The 21,358-nt window shown below is 41.5% G+C and overlaps 1 protein-coding gene across 2 annotated transcripts in view; it reads left to right on the forward strand.

The window, feature by feature from the left end:
- Positions 1-20,563, forward strand: part of LOC129813991 (solute carrier family 22 member 23-like) — an 85,449-nt gene extending 64,886 nt beyond the window's left edge. The window contains exons 6-10 of one of the 2 annotated variants that reach the window (XM_055866690.1): positions 945-1,047; positions 1,987-2,225; positions 3,366-3,398; positions 5,126-5,249; positions 11,578-11,626. In XM_055866690.1, coding sequence (XP_055722665.1) covers positions 945-1,047; positions 1,987-2,225; positions 3,366-3,398; positions 5,126-5,249; positions 11,578-11,611 — 533 coding nt within the window. In that variant the 3' untranslated portion in view covers positions 11,612-11,626. Of the gene's footprint in view, positions 1-944; positions 1,048-1,986; positions 2,226-3,365; positions 3,399-5,125; positions 5,250-11,577; positions 11,627-11,718 lie in introns of those variants that run through there. The other variant, XM_055866688.1, reaches the window with a different exon arrangement.
- Positions 20,564-21,358: the final 795 nt, after the last annotated feature.

Raw genomic sequence — 21,358 nt, forward strand, 5'->3', positions numbered from 1 at the left:
AAGTGGAGGTTTGTTTCCATAGCAACCCATTATATTTCTAAACATCCGTGCTCCATGTCGTGATCCGTGCTTTGCTGGGGCGTTGTCCTTTTTCATTTATCCATTCATTCACTCGTCTTCTTTCCCCTAGTCACCCACTCCTTCCCCCTGTCATACCTGTCTCCTAACAGGTATGCACTGCACTGCCCTCATCGTAAGTAAGCTTAAGTAATTAAGTAAGTAATCGTAAGCTGCAGAACGCCGCAGCCCGTCTGGTGTTCAACTTTCCCAAGTTCTCTCACGTCACCCCGCTCCTCCGCTCTCTCCACTGGCTTCCAGTTGAAGCTCGCATCCGCTACAAGACCATGGTGCTTGCCTACGGAGCTGTGAGGGGAACGGCACCTCCGTACCTTCAGGCTCTGATCAGGCCCTACACCCAAACAAGGGCACTGCGTTCATCCACCTCTGGCCTGCTTGCCTCCCTACCTCTGAGGAAGTACAGTTCCCGCTCAGCCCAGTCAAAACTGTTCGCTGCTCTGGCACCCCAATGGTGGAACAAACTCCCTCACGACGCCAGGTCAGCGGAGTCAATCACCACCTTCCGGAGACACCTGAAACCCCACCTCTTTAAGGAATACCTAGGATAGGATTAAGTAATCCTTCTAACCCCCCCCCCCCTAATAGATTTAGATGCACTATTGTAAAGTGGTTGTTCCACTGGATATCATAAGGTGAATGCACCAATTTGTAAGTCGCTCTGGATAAGAGCGTCTGCTAAATGACTTAAATGTTAAATGTTATGTTAATGTAAGTCACATGATGAAATGTGTTGGTATGAATCACATAGTGTGCAGCTGAAAGTGTCCTTCCCTCACCTAAACCCGTCATGTGGAATTAGATGAAGCCCTGTGGTTGACTGTACAACCTGGTATAAAGCCTTATGTGACTTATTTTCATTGTTTCAGAGCTGCAGAACGCTCTTCACAAGAAACCAAAAAAGACATGTATCGTAAAGATGGTGGGGACAAGGAACCTGTGGAAAAACATTGTGGTCCTCTGTGTGAACTCGTAAGTATGTTCTTTGTGTGTCTGGCGGTGTGTGTCTGGCGTTGTGTGTCTGGCGATGTGTGTCTGTGTGTGCGTGTGCATGTGTCCATGATGCAGCTTGCCAGTAAGACGCCTCTGGGTGTTAAATGCGGTGGCCGGTGTTTTGTGATGATGGGACTATTGACCTGTCTGCTCGATGCAGCATCGACCAGCAGTGGCCCTCTGTGCTGTTGGCAGGCCTGTTCGTCCGTCCATCTGTCTCTCTGTCTCTGTCTGTCTGTGCTGTTAGAAGGCATGTCTGTTAGTCCATCCAGCCATTCATCTGTCTATCTATCTCCCTTCCGAATAAAGATTCACCACTTCCCTCACTCACCAGTCATTATAGACAGGCTATTAGCTATTTCAGTGCCCTGACCAGTCTGGCTGTCTGCCTGTACATACGTCCGTCTGTCTGTCTGTGCTGTTAGCAGGTCTGTCTCTCTCTGTCCGTTCGTCCGTCTGTTTGTCTGTCCATCTGTCTGTATGTCTGCCATATGGCCTAAAGAATAAAGCTTCACCTTCTCTCCCAGTAATTTATAGACATGCAGACATAGACACAGCCCTGGCTATTTCAGTGCACGGTGCCCCTGACTCTAGTCTGACCATGAATTTTGCATGAGCTGTGTTTTTATGAGAGAACTGGAGATGAGCAGGAGAGGGTGTATGTGCATGCTTTTTGCTTTGTTTCAGAGGAGACGAGAGGAGAGATTCATTTTCCTCTTTCTTCTCCCTCACTCTCTGTCTGGATTCATCGTTTTTCTTAACCCTCTCTTCCCATATCCCTCTCTATCTTTCTGTCCTCTGTACACTCTTTCATCTCCTCACTCTTTTTTCCCTCTCTTGCACCATCTCCCCGTTTCTCTCTTATCTTCATTCTCTCTCTCCTCATTCTCTCCCCTCCCTCTCTCTCCCTCTATCCAGACTGACGGGCTATGGCATCCACCACTGCTTTGCCCGCAGTATGATGGACCACCACGAGACCCACGAGTCCCCCATGTTCCACAACTTCTACGCTGACTACTACACCATGGCGGGCATCGCCGTGGCTTCATGCATGGCACTGTGCCCGGCGGTGGGCCTGATGGGGAGGAGGGGAGGCCTGCTCATGTTCATGATCATCACTGCGCTGGCATCACTGCTGCAGCTTGGCCTGCTCAACTGTGGGTAGCCTACAGTGTTATACACATACTGCATAGTACACACGCTGTCACACACACACACACACACACACACACACACACACACACACACACACACACACAAACACACACACACACACACACACACAAATATACAGACACACAGGCATGCACATGCACACAAACACACACACACTCACACATACACTGCAAGCACTCACACACAAATTATCATACAATCTGTGCATTCTAGCTGCTCACTTTGACCTCTACGGCACAAAGCCATTCCTTGACCTCTACGGCACAAATCCATACCTTAACCTGTATGACACAAAGCCATTCCTTGACCTCCACGGCACAAAGCCATACCTTAACCTGTATGACACAAAGCCATACCTTAACCTGTATGACACAAAGCCATACCTTAACCTGTATGACACAAAGCCATTCCTTGACCTCTACGGCACAAAGCCATACCTTAACCTGTATGACACAAAGCCATACCTTAACCTCTACAGCACAAAGCCATACCTTGACTTCTACGGCACAAAGCCATACCTTGACCTCTATGGCACCGTGTCATTCTGTCTCGTCCCTACAACACTCACGTTGTGAGAGTAGCACAAGCTATCTGACATGTGGCATAGCAGGTCATGTCTCCCCGCTAAAATGTCTCACTGTCACTAGCCAGCTGGTATGTGTGGATCTTATCTAGTTGTATCTAGTTTTATTATGAATGTGAATAGGTTGAGGTGAAATAGCCTTTATAGTTATCTATAGTTGTTTTGGAGTGGGGTTTAAATGTAGGTCTATGTGATGTGGTGTTACTGTATGACAAGGACAAATGATTGTCTGAAATCTGTCAGAGTATTTAGTATTTCTTTAAAGAGTCACTTATACGTTGAGTGAACAAATGTTTAACCTACAGCTACAGGTACACATCAAGGTCAAACACACACGCACGCACACACAACACACATCTTGTGTTGTTATTGCTGTGGTGTAACTAGTGTGTGTTTTGTGACTGGAAAATTAACTTGTGGTACTGCATGGCCGTGTCTTATTTTTGTGTCGGCTATGCTCTGTGTAATGTGTTTGATGATCATTTGACTACATATTAACCTGTGTATGTTTCCCTCTCTCTCCCTATGGATCCTGTAGTGCTGGGGAAATACAGTGTCCATCTGAATATAGGTACAGTACAACCATCGGTTTGTCTCCTATTCATTCTAGTGGGAACTCAGCCAATGTTTCCCTTGTTGCTGTTGCTCTGCCCTAGAAGCTGAACTAATCAATACCCCATCATTCTGGCTCATAACTGTTTATCATGTTTACCGAATTATATTCAGCTTACTGGAAATACTTAACTGCTTGATAAAGAACCAAGAAGGTCCTGGGCAGATGGGAGAATTCTGCAGTAAATTGATAACCAATAAATGTGGTTCAAGCTGTTAGAAACACATTATGATAGCAGCAGATGTCCTCAGCGTGATTTGTTTGATATGATTAGACAAAGATTGGAGGAACTGACATCTTTATAAGATTGATGAACACTAAGAAAATGTCAGCATTATAAACTAACAGCACTAAAATCAGGGCTTTAAATGTCGCAATGTGTTTGTTGCACAATGCTGGTGGTTCCAGGTAAAGGTTGATTTTTCACCTCAACCTAAATACTGTGACTTTTCCTAGCTCTCCCTTTCTCCCAATCACTCCCACTCTCTTTCCCACCCACTCTCTAAAAACACTAACTCATTGCAGAGTTCAGTCAGATCCCAATAGCCCAAACCGTGATGTGTGATTTCTGTTTGACAACTACGACAAGTGACAGTTCAGAGGCACCATGTGACTGGCTCAGTACGCCTGTAGGCATCAGTGAATAAATATCTCAAGGACTAGCTAGCTGCGTTCTGTTTACTGCATAAATACACATTCAGATCCAGCTTGCTTGTCCTTCACAGTGAAACGCCACAACAGACACATGAAACCAGCAGTTGTACAACCTTAAAAGCTAGTACATTATACCTGGTATGAAATACATTATGCCGTATCACCATCATTCATCTGAGCTGCTTTTCATCTTGCTTGGTCTTCATGTATTTTAAAAAGAGTAACTTCTTCTTAATGCTATTTTTCATTAGAGGTGGAATTACAAGTCTCCCTGTCTGTATTCTACTCCCTGATCCTCCTTTGTCTCATTGACCCTAACTAACCTCTAGCCCTCTTCTTCCCCTGTGTATTTATCTATCTCTTATGTTCTCTCCATTCTCTCTATCCCTAATCTTCCACCTGGAAGCAAACTGGGCCTGGCCTGTTGTCAGACAGCCAGAGGATTAGAGATTAGAGAGGAGCAGCAAACTGACCAACCTCGGATGACCCTCTTTGGGCAACTTAAACATCTTTAATTTAGACACCAAATCGATCCGGGACCAGCCAGAGATAATCCTCTTTGGGCAACATAAACATGTTTAATTTAGACAACAAACTGACTGGAGACCAGCCTCGGCTGATGCAATTTAAACATGCTTCATATACTGTATACACGTCATGGAAATGATGTAACCATCTACATATGTTATTTATAAACCCATAGTTTTATGTCAAGATGGCAGGAAATGTGTTGTTGAAGTATTAGGATCATCCTTCAACAACACCCTGCTCTTAGGAGAAAGCATAGGTACTTTTCTTGCTCAGTGCAATGAGCATTCTCTTAGAGCATCTATCAGGGTTAGATATAGTATTTTCCTTTTCGCTTATCTCACCTTTCTACATTAGAATGTATTCTCTCTGTATAATGGCTGGATAATGGTTATGTTTGTTTGCTTTCTAAGCAGAGTGCTCATATACACTAATCTCACTTTAATAATTTAGGCTGAATTGAGTTTAATAGCTGACTCGTGTGTTGTCTTCTTTCTGTGCAGAGAGCTCGGATACACTTAATAAGAACTTCTCCATCGCCTTTTCCATCATCGGCATGTTCTCCTCCCACGCTGTCAGCAACCTGAGCATCTTCTTCTGCGCTGAGATCACCCCCACCGTCATCAGGTGAGCCCACCCACACACTGGGACCGGACCACTGGAGCGTACCACTAAGGGGGGTTGATGGATAGGATTCAGAGGGGCTGTGAGGATATGTTCAGGCCAGGATTGAGGAGAAAGCTTGTTTTAGGCCTCATGGGAATTGAAAACAGGGTTTCATTTTTTTCCCCTTTTTATTCAGAGATGGCTTGAGGAAAATGTCTGGTTCAGTTTATAACATTTTACAGAACATTCACTCTGTCAAGCAATGTAAATATACTGTCTACAAATCTGGAATTGAAGAAAGATAAAGAGGTGTGGAGTCTGAATGTTGCTGTCATCATCTAGTGTGAAGGCAAAATAGCCTGTGTTTTATGATGCTCATTATCCAAATATAACATAGTCTTAGTCTTTTGATCGCAGTAGAGAGGTTAATGACTTAAGGTTGCTCTTACCTGCTAGGATATCACCAGGATATTACAACCCTGCTGTTAGCACAGCACTCCCACCATTTCAAACTATTGTGTGATCATGGACCTCTTCTTACATGCCCCCATCTATAACATAGTAAGGGTGTAGTTCTATATCCACATATTGTTTGAATTAGCCTTTCCCTCTCTGTACAAACTACGACACATCTTTGGATCGTCATGATGGTGTGTTGTATTATGTAAGGTATGGTGCACTGCACTGTCTCGAGTGACTGCGGAGCACCACCTAGTGGCCAGTCCCAGACCAGAAAGGAGAGAAATGATGGTACTGCATTGGCAGGATTCTCTTACAAATCAAATCAAATTTTATTTGTCACCTGCACCGAATACAACGGGTGTAGTCTATACCGTGAAATGTTTGGTTACGAGCCCTTCGCAACAATGCAGAGTGAAAAATAAACAAATATAAGTAATAGTAACACATGAATGAAGCTATATCCAGGGAGTATCGGTACCAGATCAATGTGCAGGGATATGAGGTAATTGAGGTAGATATTTACATGAAGGCAGTGTAAAGTGACTAATAATAAGAGTAAAATAAAGAACAGAGTAGCAGCAGAAAGTATTCAGTTGTTCCACATTTTGTTGTGTTACAGCCTGAATTCAAAATGGATTAAATTGAGATTTTGTGTCACTGGCCTACGCACAATAATGTCAAAGTGGAATAATGTTTTTAGACATTTTTACAAATAAATTACAAATGAAAAGCTGAAATGTCTTGAGTCAATAAATGTTCAACCCGTTTGTTATGGCAAGCCTACATAAGTTCAGGAGTGAAAATGTGCTTAAAATTTCTTAAGGCTAGGGAGCAGTATTTTGACGTCCGGATGTAAAGCGTGCTCAAAGTAAACTGCCTGCTACTCAGGACCAGAAGCTAGGATTTGCATATTATTAGTAGATCTGGATAGAAAGCACTCTGAAGTTTCTAAAACCGTTTGAATAATGTCTGTGAGTATAACAGAACTGATTTGGCAGGCGAAACTCCGAGCACAATCCACCCAGGGATTTTTTTTTTTTAGGTCAATGTGTTTTCTATTAGCTCTTTTTAATAGGAATTTGCTTGCAGTTCCTATGGCTTCCACAAGATGTCAACAGTCTTTTGAAATTGGTTGATGTTTTTCTTTTGAGAAATTAAGAAGTAGCCCTGTTATTTCCATGTGTCACTCAGAGGGACTCAAGTCTTTTGGTAGGCGCGACCTGGAACGTGCTTCACTTTGTTTTCGTCTGGTATTGAACACCGTTTATCTCGTCTTAAATTATATTGATTATTTACGTTTTAGGATACCTAAGGTTGGATTAGGAAAGTTGTTTGAAATGTTTGGACCAAGTTTACAGCAAATTTTTTTAGATACTTTGTAGGCATGTCGGGCGAGTTGAAACCGGTGTATTTCTGAATCGAACGCGCCAAATAAATGGACATTTTGGGGATATAAAGAAGAAATTTATCGAATAATATTGTTATTTCTGATTTTTTGTGTCGCACCTGGCTGGTTGAAATAAGATTTTCTTGTGTTTGTATGCGGGGTGCTGTCCTCAGATAATCGCATGGTCTGCTTTTGCTGTAAAGCCTTTTTGAAGTCTGACACTGTGGCTGGATTAACAAGAAGTTAAGCTGTATTTTGATGTATAACACTTGTATGTTTAATGAATTCTTATTATGAGTACTTCTGTTTTTGAATTTGACACTGCAATTTCACTGGATGTTGTCAAATCAATCCCGTTTATTTGATCCGAGCGGGAATGGGGGTGAAGGGATCCCTAAGAGGTTTTTAACTTCTTACGGCTGAGATCCCGTTAATGGGATCGACTTGACAACAGCCAGTGAAAGTGCAGGGCGCCAAATTCAAACAACATAAATCTCATAATTAAAATTCCTCAAACATACAAGTATTTTACACCATTTTAAAGATAAACTTGTTGTTAATCCCACCACAGTGTCCGATTTCAAAAAGGCTTAACGACGAAAGCACACCATCTGAATATTTTAGGTCAGTACCTAGTCACAGAAAAACACAGCCATTTTTCCAGCCAAAGAGAGGAGTCACAAAAAGCAGAAATAGAGATAAAATTAATCACTAACCTTTGATGATCTTCGTTAGATGACACTCATAGGACTTCATGTTACACAATACATGTATGTTTTGTTCGATAAAGTTCATATTTATATCGAAATCTTAGTTTACATTGGCGCGTTATGTTCAGTAATGTTTTGTCTCCAAAACATCTGGTGATTTTGCAGAGAGCCACATCAATTTACAGAAATACTCATAATAAACATTGATAAAAGATACAAGTGTTTTACATGGAACTTTAGATAAACTTCTCCTTAATGCAACCGCTGTGTCAGATTTCAAAAACACTTTACGGAAAAAGCACACCATGTGTTTTTTTGAAAAAGCACATAATCTGAGTACGGCGCTAAAACACAAAAACAAGCCATACAGGTACCCGCCATGTTGTGGAGTCAACAGAAGTCAGAAATAGCATTATAAATATTCACTTACCTTTGATGATCTTCATCAGAATGCACTCCCAGGAATCCCAGTTCCACAATAAATGTTTGTTTTGTTCGATAAAGTCCATAATTTTTGTCCAAATACCTCCTTTTTGTTCACACTTTTAGTTCAAAAATCCAAAGTCATGACACGCAGGCCAGACGAAAAGTCAAAAAATTCCATTATAGTTCGTACGATGTATAGAATCAATCTTTAGGAAGTTTTTAACATAAATCTTCAATAATGTTTCAACTGGAGAATTCCTTTGTCTTTAGAAACTAAAAGGAACGCAGCTACCTCTCACGGGCCGCCTGAGTGAGCTCGTGGCACTCTGCCAGACCCCTGCCAGACCCCTGACTCAATCAGCTCTCATTCCCTCATCCTTCACAGTAGAAGCCTGAAACAAGGTTCTAATGACTGTTGACATCTAGTGGAAGCCTTAGGATGTGCAATATGACCCCATAGACACTGTATATTGGATGGGCAAACCAACAAACCTCAGATTTCCCACTTCCTGGTTGGATTTTTATCTCAGGTTTTTGCCTACCATATGAGTTCTGTTATACTCACAGACTTCATTCAAACAGTTTTAAAAACTTCAGAGTATTTTCTATCCAAATTCACTAATTATATGCATATTTTAGCTTCTGGGCCTGAGTAGCAGGCAGTTTACTCTGGTCACCTTATTCATCCAAGCTACTCAATACTGCCCCCAGCCATAAGAAGTTAACTGGACTTTATTAATTACTGCTGTATAACTCTATTACTAATTAAATCTACAGATAAAGTTGATCAAATGGATTAAACTGTACTATTTTTATTGTAAGGGAAATGAAAATAGGCTGGAGGTCTTGTGTTTTTTCTGGACTTTGAAGAATTATACAAACCATTTCTTGACTCTAGCTAAACAATAGCGAGTGTTTCTCCCACAAATATGTCTTAATGCAATTAATCCTTTACAATAGTTGATGTACTATTTATCAAGTGTTGGTGCTTATGTTTTCGCACCTTGTGGGTTGATATGGATCTGATGCATATGCTAAAGAAGACGCCCATCAACGTTGTCTAGCGGGTTAATATATATGATAGGAGAACACTGAGGAAGGATCAACAACATTGTAGTTACTCCACAATACTAACCTAAATGACAGAGTGAAAAAAAGAAAGCCTGTACAGAATACATTTTTTCCAAAACATGCATCCTGTTTGCAAAAAGGCACTAAAGTAAAACTGCATGTGGCAAAGAAATTAACTTTATGTCCTGAATATAAAAGAGTTATGTTTGGGGCAAATCCAACACTTCACTGAGTACCACTCTTCATATTTTCAAGCATGGTGATAGCTGCATCATGTTATGGGTATGCTTGTCATTGGCAAGGACTAGAAAGTTTTTTTTAGGATAAAAATAAACCGAATAGAGCTAAGCACAGAAAAAATCTGAGGAAAACTTGGTTCAGTCTGCTTTCCAACAGACACTGGGAGACAAATTCACCTTTCCGCAGGACAATAACCTAAAACACAAGTCCAAATATACACTAGAGTTGCTTACTGGGGCAACTGAATGTTCCTGAGTGGCGTAGTTATAGTTTTGACTTAAATTGACTTGAAAATCTATGGCAAGACTTGAAACTGGCAGTCTATCAATGATCAACAACTAATTTGACAGATTAAAAAAATATATATAATTATGTGCAAATATTGTACAAACCAGGTGTGCAAAGCTCTTAGGGACTTACCCAGAAAGACTCGATTACAGCTGTAATCGCTGCCAAAGGTGATTGTAACAAATTGACTCAGGGGGTGAATTCTTATGTAAATTAGATTTTAGTATTTCATTTTCAATGCATATGCTAAAATTTATAAAAACATGTTTTCACATTGTCATTATGGGGTATTGTATGTACATGTGTGAGATAAAAAAAATACATTTGATCCATTTTGAATTCAGGCTGTAACACAACAAAATGTAGAATAAGACAATGGGTATGAATACTTTCTGAAGGCACTGCATAATGAGTGCAAAAGTGTGTGTGCGTGTGTGTGTGTGTATGTATGTGTTGTGTCGGTATGCACGTGGGTGTTTGTGTTGTCGGTTTGTGTGTGTGTGTGTGTGCGATATGCACTGTATGTGTGTTTGTATGTAATGTATGTGAATGTGTGTGAGTTTTGTGTCAGTGTAGTGTGAGTTTGTATTTAGTGTGTATGTATAGTCTTGTGAGTGTGCATAGAGTAAGTGCAAGATAGGGTCAGCGCAGGTAGACCAGGTAACCATTTCATTAATTATTTAATTAAATGCGGGAATAATGACATGCAAACCTGGGAAGCTTTGTGTTCACATTGCCCTAATAAAGGGAACCGGAACCGTGTAATTCAAGCTAACCGAATTCAGACCACCTCTCGAGATGGCCTCATTTCGGTTCGCTTTTGGGGCTCTTTTGACAGGTCTGAGTTCCTTTTGGAGTGTTCACACTGCACAGAAAAATTAAGTGAACTGCACTGAGTTCATAAAAATGGTCTGAATGGGGCCAAGTGTGAAAACACCCTTACTCACATTGACCATGTAGAGCGAGATCACACAGTCATCCGTAACAGGGGCTTTCACGCAAGACTCAGTGTTGTATTTCTCGAAGTGCGCATTAAAGGTATTTAGCTCGTTTGATAGTTCTGCATCACTGGGCATCTCATGGCTGGGTTTCCCTTCGTAATCTGTTATCGTCTGCAAAACCTGCCACACAAGACAAGCGTCGGAGTTGGTGTAATAGGATTCCATCTTCCTCCTATATTGTCTTTTTGCATGTTTGATATTGCGTCGGAGGTCGCAGCAGGCTTTGTTGTATGCGTCCATGTCCGTGTCCCGTTCCTTGTACGGAGTAGCTTTAGCCTTTAGCCCAGCGCGGATATTGCCTGTAATCAATGTTTTTGATTTGGATACGTTCGTATTGCTACTGTGGGGACGACGTCGTCTATGCACTTATTGATGAAGCCTGCGACTGATGTGGTAAACTCCTCAATGGTATCGGATGAATCATGGTATTGCCGCACTCTCTGCTGTTGTGACTTTAAAATGGCTGATAGGATATGTCAATAACACAATAATCACCAAGTGTGTCTTCGTAAGGAAATGAAACTAGTAGGGGCTTGAATGTGGAATGTGCCATTGAATGTGAACATAGAGAAAACCTTGAAATTGAATAAATTCAGACTGTAACTAAGCAGATCGTTGCACTGGAAATAGCAGAGGTTGCAGGGCACACCCTTTCTAAAGAATGGATCAGGTTTAAAGACAGTGGGGTGGTTTTGGAATCGGACATAGTCATGTGCTTCAGATATGGTGGCTTCCTAGCTGACGTTCCATGTCTCCCTTTGTAGGGGTGGTGGTCTGTATCGTCTCAAATCTACATGAGAGCTGCCTAGGAGAGTAGGGGGCAAGGGTGGGTTTGAGATTTGGTGTAGATGTGTAGACTTCAGAAGTGATGACTGACATGACGTTCCTTGTCTCTCTCTCCATAGGGGTGGTGGTCTGGGCCTGGTACTAGCCAGCGCTGGCTTCGGCATGCTGACCGCCCCCATCATGGAGCTGCACAATCAGAAGGGCTACTTCCTCCACCACATCATCTTCGCCTGCTGCACCCTCATCTGCATCATCTGCATTCTCCTCCTCCCCGAGACGCGCTACCAGCCCCTGCCCGAGACCCTGGCCGATGGGGAGTGTTACACCCGCCAACCCCTGTTGCCCCCCAGGAAGCCTGGCGAACAGCGCCTCCTCCTGGCCCAGTCGGAGAGCAGCAGGGACTACACCCGGGTCCACGACACACCAATGCATGAGGCGGCCGCCACCACCGTCTTCACCATGGAGTCCACGGCATCCTCCGCTGTTGACCTCACGGCACCGTCGTTTATAGATATTTTGCCGCACCCCGCCACAGAGTTGACGTCATTCCAGCCTGAGCCTGATCCTGATAGCGTGCCCCTGGTTAAGAAAGACCTCAATGGGCGATCCGTTACGCCCCCATCTGGTACTCCCATGGCGGCCCTAGATAAGGCAGGCGTTGTACTGCCTAGTAAAGAGCACCTGTTATCTTCCACACCTAGAAATAGTGCCCTCACTCCCTCCAATCCCCTTCTGCCTCCCTCCATTCCCCCTGTCATAGAAACTCCTTGTACCTTGGTCTCTACCTCTCACCCTGTAATTGTCCCTATCCCCCCTTCTCCAACACCCTCCCCTAATGTCAATGACATTGTTCCCCTTCCCCCCATGGCGGACTGTACCACTCCTATTGATTCTACTGACCCCATCACCACAGATTCGATCATTCCCATTCTAATAGACTCTGTAGATGCCAAACTCCCCCCTCCTCCTACCCATAATTCAGACTGTAACATTCCCCCTGTCACAGACTCTGTCCATACTCCAGAGTTGGACTCTTCATGTGTTAAGGATGTTGTTGTCTCTCCCTCTTCCCCTGTCGTAGCTCATTCCCCTGTTCATTACCCCACCCCCTTACCACCACCACTGCCACCCATTGACTCAGTTCATATCCCAACAACAGTGGACTCTTCCCCTCCCCCTGTCATAGACACTGTTCACCCCCTCACTGTGGACTCTACCACTCTCCCCATCACAGACATTTTTCAACCCCTTACATTGGACTCTACCACTCCGCTTTTCAAAGACTCACTTCTCCCCAACATAACAGACTCTGAGACCACAGAGGCTGCCCCTGCTTCCACAATAATGGACTGCACCATCTCCTCCCCAATAGACTCAGGTATCCTCCCAGTAATGGATTGTGCCATCTCAGAAAACAGCGCTGTCAACGGGGTGGTGTCTTCATGATCCAAGGCTCCACCTGTGGAACAAGGAGGTGGGCCCCTCCCTCATGGAGGAAGAAGCCCTGGACACCCATGTCACCTGACAGGGGTCACTAACTGGCCTATCAGGCCTCAGACATTTCAGCTGCTCTGTAGGGAGACTGCCAGCGACAGACAGGAGGGTAACAGCTTGAGCTAGGGCCAAGTTTTTTTCTGTCATACATCTTACTGGGAACAGCCAGAGAACAGGACAGGGGGACCGGTTGTGGTGACAGTGATGAGTGGTTAGGGACAGTTCGAAATTTACTGGCAGGGTAACGCGTTTTTTCCCCCAGGTTTACATTCACCTATTTTCAGGTTTCACTATATAATTTCTTCCATTCTAGACATATTTCCTCATCTGCTTGCATGCACCTCCCCTATATCAAGGTGTTTTGGAGGTTCCATTATGCACTGCACTTTTCCAAACACTAACTATACCACATGCCAATATAGTCTACCAGTCTAACTGTCTATCCACCATTCATAGTGACAATGGTGGTAGGTGGATAGTTGGTCCAGATCTGCAATAACTAGCGATCATACCACACATAATATCATTCAAAGCTGCACCAATATAAGCAGAGACCAGGTGCGTCATTGCGGATGAAATAACAGTGAAGACATGAGACATGCAGCTCAAAAATCTCCCCTATACTGTAAATCTTGTTTATGGACTATACAATTATCCTACCTAGACTAGCTAAAACACATTATTGCTTTCAAGTCAGTACATTTTACTCTAGGCTATGAACTGCAGTGAAAATGTCATTTGATTAACATTTCATTCCATTCATTCCATTTAGCTCAGTTGTTGGTCTACTCTTGACAGTTTATAAGATCTAGAACAAGGGTCTCAAACAGGTCCAGTAGCTCGCAGCCCACCTATGAGTAGCTCGCAGCCCACCTATGAGTAGCTCGCAGCCCACCTATGAGTAGCTCGCAGCCCACCTATGAGTAGCTCGCAGCCTACCTACGAGTAGCTCGCCAAACAATTCTGAAAGTACATGCAATTTTCACATGGTCCACTGCAAACTGTCATAAACAACTCTCTCAAGTATCAGACACCGCAGCTTCCCAGCTACTATCTAATCAATGCAACGTTGGCATTATCCCACGCCTGGTTAGCCACTATTGGCCTAAAAAGCCAAACGTAACACAATATCTGCCAATCAATTTTCCAGCAATATTGCCCCGGTCTGTCTGTGTGATGCACGCGTTTGTCTATCACTTCATGTGGAGCCAGTTGATGTGAGAACTGTCTTGTGGGTTTCCCCAAAGCCTTCTCAATCAAATGTTCACTGCAAAGTAGGCTTACCTGGCAGAAGTATATCGTGAGTAAGTATATCATGTGTGTCTATACTGAACAAAAATATAAATGCAACATGCAACCATTTCAAAGATTTTACTGAGTTACAGTTCATATAAGAAAATCAGTCAATTTAAATAAATTCATTAAGCCCTAATCTTTGGATTTCACATGAATGGGAATACAGATATGCATCGGTTGGTCACAGATACATTTTTTTTTTAAGTAGGGGCGTGTATCAGAGAACTAGTCATTATCTGGTGTGACCACCATTTACATCATGCAGCGCGACATCTCCTTCACATAGAGTTAATCAGGCTGTTGATTGTGGCCTGTGGAATGTTGTCCAACTCCTCTTCAATGGCTGTGCAAGGTTACTGGATATTGTCGGGAACTGTAACACGCTGTCGTACGCTTCGATCCAGAGCATCCCAAACATGCTCAGTGAGTGACATGTCTGGTGAGTATGCAGGCCATGGAAGAACTGGGACATTTTCAGCTTCCAGGAATTGTGCACAGATCCTTGCGACATGGGGCCAAGAATTATCATGCTGAAACATGAGGTGATGGCGGCGGATGAATGGCACCACAATGGGCCTCAGGATCTCGTCACGGTATCTCTGTGCATTCAAATTGCCATTGATAAAATGCAATTGTGTTCGTTATCCGTGGCTTATGCCTGCCCATACCATAACCCACCGCCACCATGGGGCACTCAGTTGTAAGGCCTCTTGGACGTACAGCCAAATTCTCTAAAACGATGTTGGAAGTGGCTTATGGTAGAGAAATTAACATTCAATTCTCTGGTAACAGGTCTGGTGGAAATTCCTGCGGTCAGTATGCCAATTGCTCGCTCCCTCAAAACTTGAGACATCTGTGGCATTGTGTTGTGTGACAAAGCTGCACATTTTAGAGTGGCCTTTTATTATCCCCAGCACAAGGTACACCTGTGTAATGATTTTGCTGTTTAATCAGCTTCTTGATATGCCAAACCTGTCAGGTCGATGGATTATCTTTGCAAATGAGAAATGCTCACTTACAGGGAAGTAAACAAATTTGTGGATAACATTTTAGAGAAATAAGCTTTTTGTTCGTATGGAAATGTCTGGGATCTTTTATTTCAGCTCATGAAACATGGAAACAACAATTTATGCATTCATAAACTTCATAAACTTCGCCATGAAATGAGTAGCAGCAGTACAGAACCATCGCTAGACCGGCACATTAGACGGTACATTCCTCACTTGTGCAATTAAAGGGCCAGATGTGAAACTAAAGGGCAATTACACTCAAAGATCAATTTGTTAGTTTTTTCCAGACCTAAAAAAAATATATATTCTGATGTGACTTTAAGCATGAACATGGACTCAGAACATCCAATTTTGTTGTTTCTTTATGAACTATTGTAATTTTGACTTTTAAATTGTTTTAATCTAAACCCACAATTTATTTTTTACTGAGAATGTAATTTGGGAAAATATTCAACATATTTGGGGAATTTATTATTTATTCATTTTAATTAAAATTATTTTTTAAGGGCCCCCTTTAGAGTTGTTCATTAACCATTATTTTACCAGGTATATTCACAGAAAACATTATCTTGTACACTAAGGACCTGGCGATTAATTGCAGGGGAGAGGAGAAAAGGAAGAATGTGCCTACCTGAAAGCTTGAAAAAATGTGTAACTCGAGACGCATTACATTTTTAAGCTTTTCATGCTAGAAAAGGTTGGAGACCCCTGGTCTAGAAATACACAGTAGCAGGCCATTCTGGCTTTATTTTAAGTTCTGATACAGAGATGCGCTGTCTGTTGCGGATCATCATTCTCCTAAGTCGTGCTATAATAATGTGGTCACATATGCTCCCAGCAGGCCCAGTTGTTCAGGAAGCGTCATTCGTGCTCTGCCTCCTCTCCGATCCGAGCAGCTATTCCTCGCGCACCTGGAACCTAACACTTCAATATAGCCTAAATATTTGTCATTTAACTTTTAAAATGGATTACCTTTTATGTGTGGCATAAACACAACCAGTCACAATATTTGAATCTGATTAAGCTACTTCAAAAGTCTCCTGTAGGCTACCTGCGTACATTTGTCCAACATTTTATTCAGGCATCCAAACTGTCCAGATTGTGGTGTTGAAAACGCAAACCATGATGTTGAAGCAGCCAAAGTCAGTATGCTTTGCTTATTGGTTGTTGTCCATTGGCACAGAGACTTGTTGGTGGAAAATTTGTTGCATATATTTTATATAATTATAAACCGGGTGGTTGGAGCCCTGAATGCTGATTGGCTGAAAGTCGTGGGTAAGACAATAAAAAATATTTGTACTGTTCTAATTACGCTGGTAACCAGTTTATAATAGCAATAAGGCACCTCAGGGTTTGTGGTATATGGCCAATATATCGTGGCTAATGGCTGTATTGAGGCATTCCGCATTGCGTTGTGCATAAGAACAGCCCTTAGCCGTGGTATTTTGGCCATATACCACACCCCCTCGAACCTTATTGCTTAAATATGGCATCAACATTTTGAAAATCTGATTTCCACCTAGCTGATCATTGTCTGCAGCTTGCTCTGATTGTGGTGTAGGTCTAATGAAACAGGCCGGGAGCGTTAGCTCTGTCCATGGTGGTCGGCGAACTCTCAACCTTCTGGCCTATAGCCCTGCGTTGTATCGACTGTGCCACAAAAGCATGATGAAGTGGAAAAGTCACATTTAGAGACACAGGGTCTCTCTCTATATATATATAGTTAGTTATTTGTGGTTGCAAACATTATTTAGAGTTAATTCTATGAGGGGGGACGGTGTGGAATTATTTTTTACAATACAAGGGGAGTGTTGTGTGAAAATATTTTTTACTTTGACGATGGGGGGTGCCATATTTTTAGGACACCTCGAAAAAGTTGAACTGTCCCTTACTCAGCCACAGTCTGAAACTGTCAATAATTAGGACGTCGTCAGCGTGTGACATTGTTGTTGTTGGGGGAATCTGAATGTCATTTTAGACTGAGAGACTACCAGCCAAAACTCCATTTAGAATCCTTTATCCCCAAGGTTAGTTGGAGATTCCATAAATACCACAACAACAAAAAACATTTGACTGTACATTTGGCTCAACTGCAGACTTAGATATATGTCCAATGTGTTTGATGATGTACAATTGCCTTATGTAGAAAAAAATACTTCAAGTATACAAAGCAGATTTTTGAATGTCAACAGTGCCAGATTTCTCTTAATTGTTCTTGTTGTCACTGAAATTAGTACTCAGAAACCAATTGGAATCTGTGTAGGGAAAAGAGCAATTTGCCAAACATGAAAAACCAAAAGTAAATTTTGCTGCCCGAATGAACTGCCAATCAAAGGGCCAATCAAAGGGCAATAAAGACAAGTATTCAAGGTATTTTGATGTATTAGACAATGAGTTAAAATCACAAGTGAAACATCTCAAGACTTCAGTCCTTAATGTAATACAAGCATGTCTGTATGAAACGTTAGAGAGAAGGAGAGAGTGACTTGAACTGAAGAGGCATGCTCCAAAGTTAAAAAGACAATAGACTGTTTATGTCTGAAATGATAGTAGAAAAGGAGAGCTTTACCAGTGATGTGGTTTAAGTGAGTGGTCAGTTGGTCCTGTAGGGCTATGTTGTGATTATTGACGGTGTGGTCCTGAAAGTGAAACATTTTCGTTTTTTTTATTATTTCCCTGTTTCATGGGACTGAAGCGTCATCTTTTTATTGTTCCACTCTTTTCATAAATGAAATGAATTGTACTGTATGCAATGGATCTTGTAAACGTGATATTGTAGATAAAATTGCATACTTAATGTTGTTGTGCTACTGATGTTGAGCTTGATTACAAAAAAAAGAAAAAAGATTTCCACTATAATCTCAAGGGGCGTGTCCTTAGTGTATACAGCTAATCGGCACTGTCACCATTATTTGTGTGAATGTAAGTGGCACTTTATCCTTTGCTAAGGGGACAGAGCATGTAAACAAAAATGTAACTTTTCCACGAAACAAAGAAGTGATGTTCAAATGTTACCTAAAAAAGGCACAAGAGCTATCGCTCTGAAATGGACACATGAATGACAAAAGTATTTTGTCAAATATATCTGTCATTGCCACCATCTTGTGTGTATTGTGTATGTGTCATTTGCATATTTGTTGTAGTAAAAATATTTTTGGTATATTCCCTAGAAAAATGTACCTGAAAATATTTTCATTTCACAAAAGTATGCAAAAATGATATTTTTGAGATATTGACTAAAATTCTGCTACATTTTGAAATGTAGGCTTACCCCTCTGTTTTTGTTGGGTTTTTACTTCAAAATATTAACAATCATTAACATTAAGTACTTATTTCATTGTAATCAATACAGACATGATAGAGAAATGCTGTGATCTCTTGACTGTAAAAAACAACCAACATCTTTGATTATTTTTATTAAAATTGAAATATATGAGGAGCTTTCTTCTTCTTTTTAAAACCCAAATGGCTAGTGTCAACATCATGCTTTACCAACATCTGTGATTGACTGACTGTTGACAATAGTACATACCCGACAAACAAAATGGTGGCTGTCAGTTCACTAATAAGGCTACTACATCCAATTGTGCAGAGATCTGTGTCAATTGGCCACTGTTTACAAATACAACATCACTAATTTATTGTAAAGCTTCTTTTCGAATCTCATTGATTGATGTCAAATACCATGGAGTCCACATTCTTATATAGTGTGTTTATTACTATGTATTTAACCAGGAAAATACAATGGCTTTGGAGGTGTCCAAAGTGTTGTGTATGATGCAATAGCAGCCAATATGATCACTCTACTGTACACTAATCATACAGTAGTCATCACAACACATATTGTCATATATTTCTATGGATGTATAAAATAACTATGTAAATACTAAACGTGTAACAACATACTTTATGTTAATTCTCTGGTTATTTCCTTGTAAATAAGCACACTGTTTTCCTGGTAAATAAGATATTATTTTCTTGTGAGATTAATTCCTAATACTACATCCACCCTGTTCACAAGACTCAAGCATGATGCAGAAAGGATATGTGAAACAAGTTAAACTTCAGCACACCCCTATATGGGCCTATTCACTTCTTTAATCTCCAATACACCCTAGGCCTCAAAGCACAATGTATCCTGGTGTCCTGCCAACTCAGAGTAGTTAACTCAGGAGTAAAGTTTCCCCTAGTTACAGATCTAGGATCAGCTTCCCCTCACCCGATCCTAAACTTAACCATTGGTTGGGAAAATGCAAAACTGACCCAAGATCAGTGTCTAGGGGCAACTTCACCCCAGTCTGATTAGCTCGTTTGGCTAGCAGTGATGTGAGGAGGCTGCTGTTGTGAACACAGTCTGTCTGAGCACTCTATCACTTCAATAACAGATTCAACATTTTGTTTTTGTACAATACAATACACTTACTTTACTGTACATTCTGTCACTGTACTGTCTATTCACACTGGAACAACAAAATAGGTCAATCTTACAGATGTTAAAGAGGATATTGTCTGCAGCTGTAGATACAGTGGTTCTCACCCCCAATTTCCTGAAATGCAACCTCACCACCTCATTGTTTAGCTGATACACACATGCACTGACACACACAGAAACAAATGGTGTAACCTCACCAGTAAAATTACATTTCCATTTTTGATTTGAATTCTGGTCATTTAGCAGATACTCTTATCTTCAAATGTCACAATACAACACATTGCAACCTTACATTACAGTCTCAGATTTCATATGTAATAACAAAGTCAGCACCAGGCGCTAGTGTATGGTAAGAGTTGGGTGATGGCTTGGAGAGTGGCTATAGTAAAACAGTAAAAGTAGATAGACCATAGAATACATTCAGGTAAAGATGATTTTCTCTAGGTTCATAAGTTGTGCCATCATACAGTGGTTTGGAAAGGGTTTTCAACTGAATAAATCAGGTTTTCAACTGATCAAATCTTCACTCATCCTACATGCAACCAAACATCTATATTGGTGAAATGAAAAATGACCCCGGTATGGCGCAGAGTTTCTGTTGGTGCAAGATTTGAATGAATGAATGTAAAAATCACAGACTGTACCAGTTAAATTTTTATTTGGGGATTTTGAATAATGCACTTGTATATAAGCCATGTGACGTTGTAATAAACTTCACTATTTATTAATGAATTATGTATTTCTGGGTCTTTGTTGAGTTAATTATTTTCAAGCCACCTCTTGATACTGAATCTTGAGGTGTTTGAGTTTTCCCTTGTTTTACCAGTTGATGTCCTCTCTATCTCAAGATCATGCCATGATCATAAAGTGTGTTGATGCTATACATATAGAGGATCAATTTTCAATATATGACTTGCTTATTGCATTGAGGCCGAATGTTGCTATACTGCTGTGCTAGACAGTCATTCCATAAATGTGGTTTAGTATTTTTTTTTATTGATCTTTAAATGATAAGACCATTCTACTAAACCAACTATTAACCCACTGATGCTGCCAATATATTTCTCTGCTTGGAAAACTCTGATTTTAACCACTTCCTGTTGTATGATGTCATACAATACCTCAATACCCTGTAAACATGCTCCTAGGGGAAAACTACTCCCCTCTCTACTAAACAAGTGATCAATAAAAACGAATATGTCTGTCTTGAGAATGGCATTGACAACATTGTGGATGATGTAGTTGCAGAGCTCCAAACTGACTTCTATTGGACATCATGTACACTGAAGCAGATGCAGGAGGGCAAGCTAGAAGGTGGGCACAATGCCTAGCTTACATTGAACAAGGGGATATTTATGAACAATCCAGTTGCATTTCCTTAACTTGACAAATAATAGCAATGCGCCATGTTTTAGATTAATAGTGATACAGCAGCATCCTCAACCAATCCACTGGTCCACTGCATCAAACGTTGCCCGCTGATAGGCTGGTGCGCGAAATTGGGATGCAGCGCCGGTGTGACGTCAC

This window comes from Salvelinus fontinalis, chromosome 17, assembly GCF_029448725.1.
Source record: "Salvelinus fontinalis isolate EN_2023a chromosome 17, ASM2944872v1, whole genome shotgun sequence".
In the NCBI taxonomy this organism is placed as follows: domain Eukaryota; kingdom Metazoa; phylum Chordata; class Actinopteri; order Salmoniformes; family Salmonidae; genus Salvelinus; species Salvelinus fontinalis.